Raw genomic sequence first — 13,066 nt, 5'->3', positions numbered from 1 at the left:
TTTATGTATTAGATGCAAATACACAAGTACCCGGTCGCATTGCCAGAAGGACCTTCACACATCGCTGGCCAAAGGGTCAGAAATCCAATTTGAGAAAATTTTCAAATAGGTTTGGGCCTTTCAATACCCTAGAAATAAACAAAACAGGGAGTTACTAAAGTTAGCTTAAAAAATTTAACAAAAGTATATATAACAGCAATATTTGCTCAACAAAATGTATTTTTTAATATTCAGAGTTTATGTTTTTTAAAGCGTAACTGCTTGTGAGTGCTTGCCGCACATTTGTTCAACTCTTATGTGTGCAAAATCCAAAGAACCAACATTTTTATTGCACGTCAAATTGTCTTTCCGTCTGCGGCTCAGTCGCCTGTGCAGCTGCCCCACAAGCCCGTAGTGGCTGCCGTAATGCCAGCCAACGCAATCAAGCGTTGGTCTCAATGAGCAGTCGGGCACTTTTGATTTCATTTCGCAATAGCAGGTCCTGCTGAGAGAAAGTAGCTCTGGCTCTGACTGCGACTTTTTGCTCACTCCTGGCTTTGCTTTTAATTGGAAATGGGCTAGCTTTGATTGCTTTGGCCATACGGCAATGTAATACGTAAGCTTATAGCAGCTCGTAAGCGGTTTGGCAATCATCATTAGAGTGCGCCTCCAACTTGTCTTGCTGCTGCTAATTGCAGTTGCAATTGTAGCTTCGATAGCATTAAAGGGCTTTCCAAAACAGTCAATGCGATTTTCATGTAACAGACGAAGGCAGCAACTGCGTGACTTGACATACAAATGACACATGACACTGCTTCCGCTCTCCACACTCTGCGCTTGTTGTCATAGCCTTGAAAAGGGGTTAGGCAGCTTGCTAGTCGAACTTTGATGGAATTGTTGGCACTTTTGGCCGCAAATTTTTGCGCATTAATCTAAAAATATACAAAAAAGCAAATCAGAAACGTGTCAGCAGTTCAAAGCTAATGCCAAATGTGGCTGTCGCGTCTGCACGGATTTGCACTTTGGTGTGACAGCCATGGCACAAGGGTTAAGTGTCTGGAGACAGGCGTATCGATGCATTAGCTTATGTAAATTTACAGTTAGTTCAGGTCTGGCGAGTAAATAAACATTTTGGCGATTAGCAAAAAGTGCGTATGGTAGTTGCCTTTGTTCTTGTTGTTGCAAGTGTGACTCCTTTGTGTGCTGCAGCAATGCCGACGCAGACGTTGCCAACTGCCCAGCGATGTGGCAAAAATATAAAATTATTGATTATCAGCGTTGGCATCTCGGCGATTTGCTGCTACAAGCCACGTTTCACTTTTTTTGTGCCTCAACTTGCTTGCTGCGCTTTTTGCTGTGGCTGCGTTCTCATTCCTTCGGTCGGGACTGCAGAGCTGAACGAGATCCCATCATTAAAACCATTGTGCGATATCGACACCTTGGCCAGCACGTTGCTTACTGATTTTTTGCTGTTGTTGTTGTTGTTGCTGTAGCTGTTACTGTTGTTGTTGTTAAATATGAATCTTTAGTGCTTGGCTTCTTGCCAAAGTCAAGTTGTTGGCAATGGGCCACAAAAAGCGAGATCGTTTCGCCTGTCGCAAGTGTTGTCAACAGGTTTCGCGGAATGCCACAGTCCATCGTCTGGTTAGAGCGTAGCTCAGTGCGTTGAAGTTGCAGTTGGACAGTCGTTCATCATCATCGCAGATGACAAGTGATCAAAGATGTAGTAATATTTTACAGCAGTTTGTTCTCTGTTTACAACTGACACATTCACATGTGAGCTGGAGCTGGAGCTGCTGTTGCTGTTCCGAGTTCAAGTCCAAGTCCAAGCTCGTCTCAGCGCTGCTTTCTCCTTAATTGTCCTTATCACTTTGTCATTAGCTCGCTGCCTTTGTTGCTGTTGCTGTCTTTGTCTTCAACGCGCCGCAAACCTAATAAATATTTATAAGTTTTCAGTGGCAGCAACAACTTTTGGTTAGCGCAACAGATTTGAGATATTCCAACATTGATTAAATGTTTAAATGTTCACTTGCAGCCCCAATATGGCAGACAGTTCATAAATTACTTACCAAGGGCTGATGCTCAATTAAAAGTGTTGCTAGCTAACTGTTAATTATAAATATTAAGCCAACTAGTTGCAGCAACTTCAACTCTAACTAAACTCCACACGCAATTAAAGTTCATAAATTACGCGAACAACTGAACTGCTCTGGCTAGTATCTATCCACAGCTCTCAACGTTCACATTGCTTGGTCGCTGCACGTGCCATGAATTTTCGAATGACATTCCATCAATGCCCAAATCCATTGCAGCTCCAGCTCCAGCTCCACATGTCGCTGCTGGCAGGGATCAGCGGCATATCCACAGCGCAATCAGCCTAAAAGCAAACAAAACAAAAAATAAAAGAGTGGCAAGTATAACCATGTATGGCATTCGAATCCTATTAAAAATTATTAGCCGACCCGCCGTCAACCAGCAAATTACGGATTAATGTGCAATTGATTTTCAGTCGCCAGTCCCAGCCTCCACTCCTGCGCCACCGCCTTTATTGGTGCGTGTTTAGCAAACAAATTACGCTACATGAAGTACAAGTTTCTATTTGAGCTGTGGAAGACAGCTCGTCATTATTCCAAGCTACATATGTATGTATGTTCCCTCATTGCGTTAAGTTGCTAAAATTAGCTTAAATTCTTCTGCAGCCCTAGCTTGGCTTAAGATCAAAAGTAGTTCAGATGAACTGTCCATGCAGATGAACTCTTATCGATAACGCAAACGATCAAAACCAACAACGAATCTTAGCTACAATTCAAAATTAAGTTTTGTCTTTGCTTACAGCGTAATTTTTAATTAACTTTAAATTCATATTGCATAAATAATTTTAATAGCTGCTTTGATATTAGGCCACTTACTTAAATATGCAAACGACAGCCCTTTAATTTGACTTTTCTAAAATAAAACACCTGCCCAAATTATTAAGTAATTAACTGAGCACCAAGAATGCCTAATCCTTTGCCTACAGCGCCGTTGTTTTTGTTGCTGGTGGCTCATTAAAATTAATGGCAAGACTGACGCCAACACTGCTCTGCATATTAATGGCCGAAATGTCCGCGGGGATAATAAACCGCTAATAAGAAATTAAAAGACACTTGTCCAATCTGCCTGCTCGCCTTGTAGGTTGGGCGAGCGCTTTGACAGCGACAACTGTTTGTTTTAATTTGAAGAAATCCTTCAACGTCTTGCCAAAATTAACTAATTGCGATATGATGGAGCTAAAAACGGGTTGAATTGAAGTCATCAGCTTGCATTTGCATTGTCTAGGGAGATGTCCACTAAGGGAGCAGGTGTGCCGAAGCTGCTTAAAGCGGCTAAATTAAAATTGAACAAAGCTGAAATTAAGTATGCTTTGCTTTGAATGCATTACAGCCCTCAAAGCTTAACCGGAGGACAATAATTTTTGCAGATAAACAAACTTATTGTCATAAGCAGCATATCAGCCACATAAAATTCATTAAAATAAACAACAATTTACAGCAACGATTTTTTAAGCATCAAACGCTTAGGAGCCTGGCTTAAGAATGATATGTCATCTATAACTTAATCCAAATCGGTTTTCAACTAACGATCAGCAATTTAAGAAACGATTTTTTCTGAGTTCGTATTGCAGGCTATCTTTCAATCGAGCAAGCCCTTTGCCTTCAATTGCTTTGAAGGTAATTTCGAGCGCGTGTTTATGGATGCACTGCGCTTGGGGCTGGGCCCAGTGGACGTGGACAGTGTTTCATGCGTGGCACATTTGTTTATTGTTTTCGCAATTACAATTAAAATGTTTATTTTTTTTTTGTTTTCCATCTGTATTGCAGTCTGTTGCTGCTGCTGGTTTTGGTGCAAAAATTATCGCCAAGCCCATTTGCGGTAATTATTTAATTTTAATGTGCGGTCCCAGGTGGGGCACCAAAACGTAAAGGCAACAATTGCAGCAGCTATGGAAATAACGGTACACGTAATGCGTGCAACAACGCAGGCTCTGACACTGTGTCAGTTGTGGCAAGTCCTTGGCTACCTAGCTTTTTGCACTGTTGCTGGTCAATTAAATTTTACGTGGACACGCACCTGCCTTGACATTGCCGTATGCTCCTGCTCCTCCCAGCCAGACCCGGATATGGACATATGCGTGTGCCATGCCTGTGCGGACGCTTGTCTGTGTCCCAATGCTGGCCACTCGTCCGGCGCCCTATGTCATAATTAATGCCGGTTAAGTCCCCAGTTCCGTCGCCCCAGGCGCGGTCACATTTTCAACTGCGTTCATTTTTCCACCCATGCCCACCCATTCGCTCATGTTGTGCCCGTTTTAATTCAATTTCATGCCCTCACAATTGTAGTGTAAAATTTACGCTGTTTTTTGGTGTTTAATATGCAACCAGCTTGGGATTGGGCCAAGTCCGTGGCCCAGAATACTCATAAAGTGTCATCCATGCATTGGCAAGGCGGACAATTACAATTAGGCGCAACTTTTTAAATATTTTTTTGCGTGTACGCATTTTCTTTCTTTCTCAACTCGAAATATTTATAATTTCCCGTGAGAGCAATCTCGAAGTGCAGCCCACACCCCAAACTTGTTGTCTTATTTGCATATGGATTTTGGCCATAAAAATGTGACAATAATGCTTGACCCAAATAGGCCAAGTGCGGAAAACTTAAAGAAATAAAGCAAGTTGATATGCAAATCGAAAGCTTTCGAAAGTTACCATTAAAGGTATAAAGTTTTAAAATCAAAACAAAACATGTGATAATGAAAACATTCAAATAGTTCTATTTAAAATATTTAGGTGACTTTTAATTATTTTTATTCGATGTTTATTATGTAAAGTTCTAGTTTTGAAATCACTGCTTATGTTATGTCATTGATTCTGGTTTCTTATTGGAATTATATTTGAAAATAATTCAAAATAATCATAATTGTAATTGTAAAGCAAATGTAAATACATATATACGTCAAAGATTATATATATCTCGTTACATTAGTACTTTTGATTTAAATTATTTAATTCAGTAAAATCTAATACTCATTTTAATTTAATTAACAATTTTTAAGATAATGTAAACATCAATATTCATTTTAGTATAAAATCTTAGAATTATGAAAGATATTTTCAATTCGCAGTTGATGCTTAATTATTATTTACATATTATTTTTACCACATTTGTATATATTTTATGTTAACAATTTTTAAAAACTATTTAAGATGTTTATTACAATGTTTTCATTTTTTATAGTCTTAAAAGATTTTGCTCTGTACAAATCCAGGACAATATCTGTGAATGCATTTTATTACTAAAATGAGACACATTATAGAGTTTGGAACACAGTTTTTGCATAACAATATAAGTTGTTTTATTTCCGAAACATCACCCGATTGAGTAATTTGAGGCACTTTTAAAAGCCTGTTAATGAGCGTAGATAAGAGAGGCGCGTGTGCTGGAAATAGTTTTGCATAAATAGGCTGGTCCAACGAGCCGTGAAAGGCGGCAAACGTGAGAGAAAGTTAATTAATTTATGTCACATTCTTTATGCCCACTTAGGGACCGAGCAGCTCTACGCTTCATGGTCTGGCCGTATACAAGCCTACTTACGGGTTAGTTGGCAAGGGCGTTAATGTATGCCTATGATTAAAACTACGCATGTTTGTCCATTTAAGCCCGTAATTTGTGTCGTAAATCACTCCATAAGCGACGCCCACAGTTCGCACCTTTCGTTGACCCGCTTGCGGTGCCCATTGTGCTTATGCTCGTGTTTTGCCTAATGAGTCTAATTGGGGGTTGCAAATGGAGCTGGAGCTGGCACGTATCGTATGTGAAGTATTATCGTAATCGCCGGAGTGCTTAGAACCCTTTTTCGGGTTGAGAGTTTTTGACGTTTTACAATGCTTAAGTTGGCCATATGCGTATCATGCCAGGCGGTGTCATCGTCGTCGTCTTGGCCTCTCTCACTCTCTCTGTGTGCAGCCATCATTAGCGCCATTTGTTGGGCAGCCAGCACAAGGGGATGAGTCCAACTGTAAAACCGGTTCATTTGCATATCAAAGGCATAATCAACACCTTGCAAACAGACAACACACTCACAAAGTCCGAAAAGCCACAGCATGTGTGTGTGTGAGTAAAAAGTCAAGTCCATAAAAACCTTGTGGTGGAGCTGAGAGACGCACGGGGAGACGCGGACAGTGGCAACCGCAATGCAGCATTGACATGCTCCATTTGCCAAAGCTTTCTCATTTGCATGCACATGTATTGGTGAGTGAGAACGTGTGTCTGTATGTGTGTGTGTGTGTGTGTGTGACCCTTGCTCCAACTATAAGCTGACACGCACGCCAACTGGTTTTGCCGGCACCTCATTTGCTTGTCTCCACTTGGCTGCCCGCAATGGCAGCTGAACTCATCAAAATTTCTGGTTTTAGCTTCCAAGGTGTAACATTATGAGCCTTGCATTAGCGCTAATTGGCTCAACGTGTGCCGCATGCAAATTCCTGATGCTGCACGTGGGAAAAGAGAGCAGAAAATGCAACCAAAAATGCAGAGCTTCAAATCAATCAGCTTAACAGATAATATTTTAAAGAATAATAATAAAATAAAATTGAACAGTCTGTACTCTTATTTTAAAATTTAAATAAAATGTATTTATCTTACTTGTATACAGCAACTTTTTCTGAACATATTTAGTTTTTAATAAATATTTCATTATAGCTGATTGTTGGAACTAAACCTTCATTGCCTTAAACATTTATATGTTGCAGTAGTTCTGTAAAATCTTTAGTAAAAACTATCTGCATTAGTCAAACATATGTGCACAAATCTCGCATACAGTGGCTCCCAGCAGTTGCCCCACACTTCAGCCCACTGGCCAACTGCTATATACATTACATACTTGGTACTCGGTATGTACTTGGTTGACTTGCCAGCGAAACGTTTTGGAATTGAAACAGTCTTAAGCGCCTTGTGGAGCTGCTGCTCCCGCATTGGCGTCGGCAGCGCCCGCTCTCAACTTCTGTGCGCCAACTGGACTAGCAGAATATTTCCTGCAGCTGCGCAGTTGGCGTCATCGTCTAACTTTCAAGTGAGCTCAGCGCACATTTCAGGGCGGAGTCATCGTCGCATTGGTAGCAATTTTGGGCACATTAGGTGCAGAGCTTAAGCCGCTGCCTTAACTGACTGTCTGTCTGCCCATTTGTCCGCCCAGCCAGGACTCCCACAGGAGGTGAGCGGTGCTGCGCCCAGTCCAAGTCCATGTGGCAATCCGTTAAATATTTTAATGGCTAACAAAAGCATTTTTGCAACGATTTTTATTATGCTGCAAGCTAAATATTTATTCTTGGCCTGACAGTAGCGATTCTCATTAAAATGAAAATGGAATTTCAATATTTGCTAAAGCAAATGTTAAATTTAACTTTTCGTTAACAATTTTACATAACAATAATACATGCATAGCTTATATATAGAAATAAAATGTTTGCTATACAAACCAACATTTCAAATTGCTGCACATAAAAATATATTTACGTGTTTTGAACTAAGCTGTGAAATAAATTTAAGCATTAGTAATAGTTTGTCTTAATAAATAATATTTGTTAAATGATCTGATTCCCAATTATTTTGAATATCACTATTATTATTTTGAATAAACTATTTTACGTTTATTTGTAACTGCAATCAAATTTTAATTAAAATAATTCATTTGTGCATTATAAACTCATTACAATTATTTACTTATTTATTTGATCAGTCATGAATGTTGAAATTTAACAACTTTCAATACTACCTTTGATATTTAATTTTTAATTCGAAATTGTATAATAAATATATAAAAATGCAGAAAGTATCATAATTATAATTCAGATTGCTATCACAAATCTGTAGATGAATGAATTAAATAAAATTTCTTTCTTTAAAGTATATACATATATGTATAACTATGTTGTCTTCTTCGCAGTTATCAAAATGTTATCAGCCATATTTTATTCAGTTTAAAAAACAGTGTGTGTGTGTGTGTGATGTAACTTCTAACGGTTATTTTGTTAACAAAAGTGCCGTTAGATGCTGCTTTAACGAGTAGAATAACGAGTGTGAATGTGGTTCAGTCGACTCGAGCACAGATTGTGGGCAATTGTCATGTAATAAAAGGCAGACAAACTTACTGACATGTGATGAGGCAATTGAGCTGGCACTGCCACTTGCCACTTGCCACTTGAACTTTCAACCCCAAGAACGCGCACACCTTAGACACAATTCGCAGCAAAACTCTGAGTCAGCAACTTTAACGCTGAGCATGTGTTATAACAAAAGAGGCAAAGTCAGTGGCTGGGCGGAGGTAGAGGGGGGCGCAACTAGCTCGAGGGCTGTGTAATTATAGGACCTTGTGTCATGTTTAACCCGCTCGTAAATTATAGAGATCCTTACAGCTAATATGTAATTTATAGCCCCTGCACACACAGAAAAAATATATAAAACCAACATTATTTTACACATGTGTACGTAAAACAAATGCGCCGGATTTTGGTGTCCATTAGCCGCAGGACAGCAAACAAAGCTGAAGACTTATATTTGTGGTCAACAACAACAGCATGCGGGTTGACCTTTGGCTGAACCCAAATCAGCGCACACGCGACCTTTTTTTTTTTTATTTGGCCAAAATATCTAATTACAGTGGCTGCCACGCGAAAGTGTAGGCCGTGCTTTAAACTTTATGTACTATACGCTGCGGCACTTTAAATAATCCATTAGCGATTACAGGCATTGAGATTGACTTGCAGCTAACTGAGGCTGAGGCTGGGCGCTGCCGCTTTCAACAAAAGGGCTTAAAAGCTAAAACCTGTTGAGTCCTGCCACAATTCCCCAAACACTTGCCAAACTAAAGCCAGAACCAGAACCAGAACCAACACCCAACCCTTCATCTAGCCAAGCTGCTTGCTGCCTGTCTTGGCACAGATTATAGCTGCTTTGAATAACAATCGATGGCGCGACAATGCCGCCGCCTGACGATGATGGAGCTGCCAAATGGAAATTGCCTGAGCGCTAGAGCTCTAGCCCCTTTGTCTTGACATTTTATTACTGTCTGGTGTAGCTGCTGCTGCTGCAATGCTTTACTTTGCTTTACTTTACTTTACGCCAATTGATTCGACTTTTTTGTGTGCTTTGCTTTTTTTTTGTCGCTGCCACAAAAGTGAATTTTTATGACTGCCAACTGGCACTAAGCAAAAAGTGTTCAGTAGCTTTCAGCTCCGTCTTTAGTCAATAGATTGTTGCATTCTTTTTTATCTGCTTGCCGTTTAATTGATGAGCTCTCATGTTGCAGATTTGTTTTAGCTACTCGTGCTTGCTGATAACGCTTGATTAATGAGCTTAACTATCGGACGACTTTGGCTTGGGTCAATTCAAGTTTATTAATCCACATACGATTATTATGCAAATTAATTAAAGCTAACATAGTCAAATTAATAAGTGAACAGCACATTAATCATTTCTAAAGTAGCTTAAAGTTAATTTTCTATAAATAGCTTTGCAACTTAAACAATTTTGTATATAATATAACATAATTTGATGTATTTTAAACTAAAGTTGGAAATTGAGACAAAAGCCAGACGGCCATAACTTATTTAAAATCATCATATTCTTGAATGTGTTACTACGTTATGCTCGTATTGATTATTTATGTTATTTGTGATTTTAAAAGTTTTGCGATTTTTTTATTACTTTTATCTTCAAACTTTCAAATTTGAATGCAGTTTTCTTCAGGTGCATTTCAAGGTATAAAACTCTGGAATCAAATTAAATTTCGCTGAGTCATAGGTTATCAAAGCTTAATATTTCACAGAATATTATCTTGTTTCTTTACTCTTTTGTTAATATATTTGTTGCCTTTTATATTGGCTTAATCAAGACATTTGTGTCCAGCTGTTGCTCCTTGGTCATCCAGTCGTTCTCCTTAGGCAAAGACTCGACTATGCCAACAATTATTTATAAACATTTGAATTTTTTGTTAAGAGAACGCAAACATTATTAATCACCAAAATACAAACTTAAGCAAACATTATTTTTATTTTATTTACTTTCAATATTTGTTTGCCATTTTTTGTTGCAATCAAAATATTTGCCATTTAATGTTAATTACGTCTTGCTGACAGCTTTAAGTTTGTAATTTGAGTTGATTAGAAGGCAAGTTCAATGGGCAATAAAAACCGAATGCAAAGCTAAAGATAATCGATTGCTATAAAAATAAATATTAATTTTTTTTATTGACGCTACCTGGCAAACACATTAATTAACCGCACATGAGCAAAAAATAAATATAAATACAATTGAATTATAATTACGAGTATATTAGTTAACTGCTGAAATTCGTTAGAACTTTATTTTATTTTATTTTTGCAAACTCATGGGGAAGTCTTTAAATACATTTTTTTTATTTATGTACAGCTATTGAGACCCTGTAAAGCAGTTTAGAATAGGGTTATTCGATACACTAAATTCATGGGCGTAGGCAGAATGTAATTTACGGCAGCATAATTTATGTTTATTTAAATTATGCCTATTTACAGAGTGTAGCAATGTCGGCTAAGGCCAACCATATGTTTTTCATATTTTCGTTTTAAATCGTTTGACGCCGCAGCCTCAGTTGGCATCGCAAATAATCATAAATAATTCCATTACAATAATTAGTAATGCATACTTAAGGCTGTCTGCAGCCACGAATAATTGACAAAATATCTAAAAAAGAATCTAACAATAAGCAAAACAAGGCGATTAGAGCGTTGACTGGGGTAGAGGGCACGGGATGAGCTTGGGGCACGCCGTAGACTCGCGCCGGAGCTGCGCAGCTGAGCGAGGTCATTGTTGATGCGACAACAACAGCGAAAACTAAAAATGTATGCGAATTAATCAATGAGGTAATCACAATTTATTCTATAAACTGATCAAGTTATGTAGCTGTTAACTGTTTGTTGTGACCCACTGTGTGCGAACGATTGTTGCCTTCGGGAAGACAAAAATAAACAGCCAACTAACAAATTCTAAATACGCTTTAAAGTAAAACTATGAAAAGTATTTAAAATGTTTATTTGTAGCAAGCTGTGTTTATTTATTAAATGATAAATAATTTGCGTTATTTTACTCAGAGATCTAAATTGGTTTCATTATGTTTAATATCAGCTGCTGTTTCCTTGTTTGCGTAGCAAATTTAATGACCAAGTTATTATGCTTTGACTCTATTCGAAGCTAACAATTTTCGCTTCCACAGATTCGTTCTGGCCAAAGCCAAAGCGCGATCTTAACAAAAGCACACGACACGGGGCAGCAAACGAGCAGAGCAGCGACAGCGAAGCTTACAGCGCTGATGGCAGCAACGATCGCAGCTCAGTCTACAAGCGGCAGCATTTAACTAAAGTCGCGAACTCAACTGCGATACAAAAAAGTATAGAAATCTTTTCAGCCAGTCCATTTGTGGTTTATATAAAAAAATGTTTGGCACTCGACACAATTTGGTAATTTAATTGGCATTTAATTGAGCCAAGCAAATTTAAAACTTTGAAGCATTCGCAGTTGTTGCTGCTGTTGGCCTTGAGTGCGTTGCTGCTGGCTGCGCAGGCTGAGGAGCAGGTCAAGGAGGATGTCATAGAGATTGAGAACAAGCCGCAGAAGGTGATACGCGTGAGTCCATTGGAGCTGCCCGTCAAGCAGGATCGTACTGGCAGCCAGATGAACTCTGAGCTGTTTCAAATACAAACGCTGCGTCCCGGAGCGCAAAGGCCACTGAAGCGTCTCTACATGGACTCGCGACGCATGCGTGCGGGCAAGAAGTCGCCGAGTGCTACGGGTGAAGCAGCGCAGTCCGCTTTGAAATACACGAACACGCCCGAACTAAAAGCCTTTCCCAAGCAGAAGCTGAAACACAAGCAGCACAAGCAGCTCAACCTGCTGCTGCAGCAGCCCAGTGAGCAGCCGCTGCCCATACAGATGACCCAAGGTCCATACCCCATCTACTATGTGCTGTCCAAGACGAACGGCCGCTTCGGCAAGTTCCCCATCAAATCCTTTCGCACGCCCGCCGAGTTTGCCAAATACCTCATCAAGAGCAAAGCGGAGCCCATACCCAGATCCCAGCGCTACGAGCTTCAACACAGTACAGAGCCCAGCCAGCCCAGTGCCCTCAGCTAGTCTCCGCACTCCACACTCTAAACTTTAAACTTTTAAACTTTAATCTTTAGTCGGTACTTGGTAGTTTAAGTGCTTTGTGATTTGCACGCGCGCGCTTTTGTATGCTTAGTTAAATTATTACTCACATTTAATTATAATTGCTAATTGCTTACATCTTAATCAGCTTTGTGTGTAACCAACCCAAAATCATGCTAAACAAATAAACAGCAACTGCTTCAATTCATAACCATAAACATACAAGTTGTTGACTGATCTTTGATTCGCGTTGACCTCCAAAAAAGTTTTCTTTTACAAAAAACACACCTCAGACTGCTCCGCTTCAGCTTTTGAGTCATCAACGCTACCAAATCTATTAATTGTTTATGATTCTTGAGCGGTAATTACATCGCGCCGAAGTTGTTATTGTTGTTTGTTTGTTTGTCATATGCAAATTTGGCAGCAAGTCTCTCGTCTTAAGTGTTGGAATAATTAAGCATTAATTCATAGACAACGCTGCATATTTACATAGACAAGTGGCCCTCAACAATAGAAACAATTTGATTTATTGTCAGCGCCTCTTTTTTTCATTTGTTGCTGTTGTTGTTTTCCGTTTTCTTTTCATGTTCTTTGCTATTCTGCAACGCAAATTAATGTTCTGCTTTCTTAAACATTACAAAGCTTTGGAGTTTCTCAGACTTTTTTTTTGCAATTTTCGTTGCGGTTCAGCAAACTTTCTCTTCAGCAAATGCTTAGAATTAGAACCTATTAGAAAGAATTTGAACATAACGGTGCGAACGCGCTTACAATATATTTAGCTGTTATAATATGCCATAAGCGTTTATAATCCAGCCTAAGCTTAGCATATGTTTTATTTTAAATATATTTACTCGGTAGCTGAGCAGACTGC

The 13,066-nt window shown here is 39.1% G+C and overlaps 1 protein-coding gene across 2 annotated transcripts; it reads left to right on the top strand.

Annotated features, from left to right (window-relative positions):
• The first annotated feature begins 11,381 nt into the window (after positions 1–11,381).
• On the top strand, positions 11,382–12,404 carry LOC108595625. 2 transcript variants are annotated; one of them, XM_017980892.1, is made up of 3 exons: positions 11,382–11,507; positions 11,566–11,839; positions 11,905–12,055. In XM_017980892.1, exons 1-3 carry the CDS (start codon positions 11,484–11,486, stop codon positions 11,958–11,960), a joined length of 354 nt encoding a protein of 117 aa, XP_017836381.1. In that variant the 5' UTR covers positions 11,382–11,483; the 3' UTR covers positions 11,961–12,055. The 2 variants fall into 2 exon arrangements, with proteins under 2 accessions (XP_017836381.1, XP_017836380.1); XM_017980891.1 differs by having other exon boundaries at positions 11,383–11,507; positions 11,566–12,404.
• The last annotated feature ends 662 nt before the right edge of the window (positions 12,405–13,066 follow it).

Source organism: Drosophila busckii, chromosome 2R (assembly GCF_011750605.1).
Source record: "Drosophila busckii strain San Diego stock center, stock number 13000-0081.31 chromosome 2R, ASM1175060v1, whole genome shotgun sequence".
Taxonomy (NCBI): Eukaryota; Metazoa; Arthropoda; class Insecta; order Diptera; family Drosophilidae; genus Drosophila; species Drosophila busckii.
Note: the sequence above shows the minus strand (reverse complement) of the source record. Positions and strands in the feature narration are given on the sequence as shown.

Coding starts and splice junctions, on each gene's coding strand:
- LOC108595625 (XM_017980891.1), top strand. CDS start 11,484: ATGTTTGGCACTCGACACAATTTG. Junction 11,508..11,565: donor TTGGCACTCGACACAATTTG/GTAATTTAATTG, acceptor AAGCATTCGCAG/TTGTTGCTGCTGTTGGCCTT.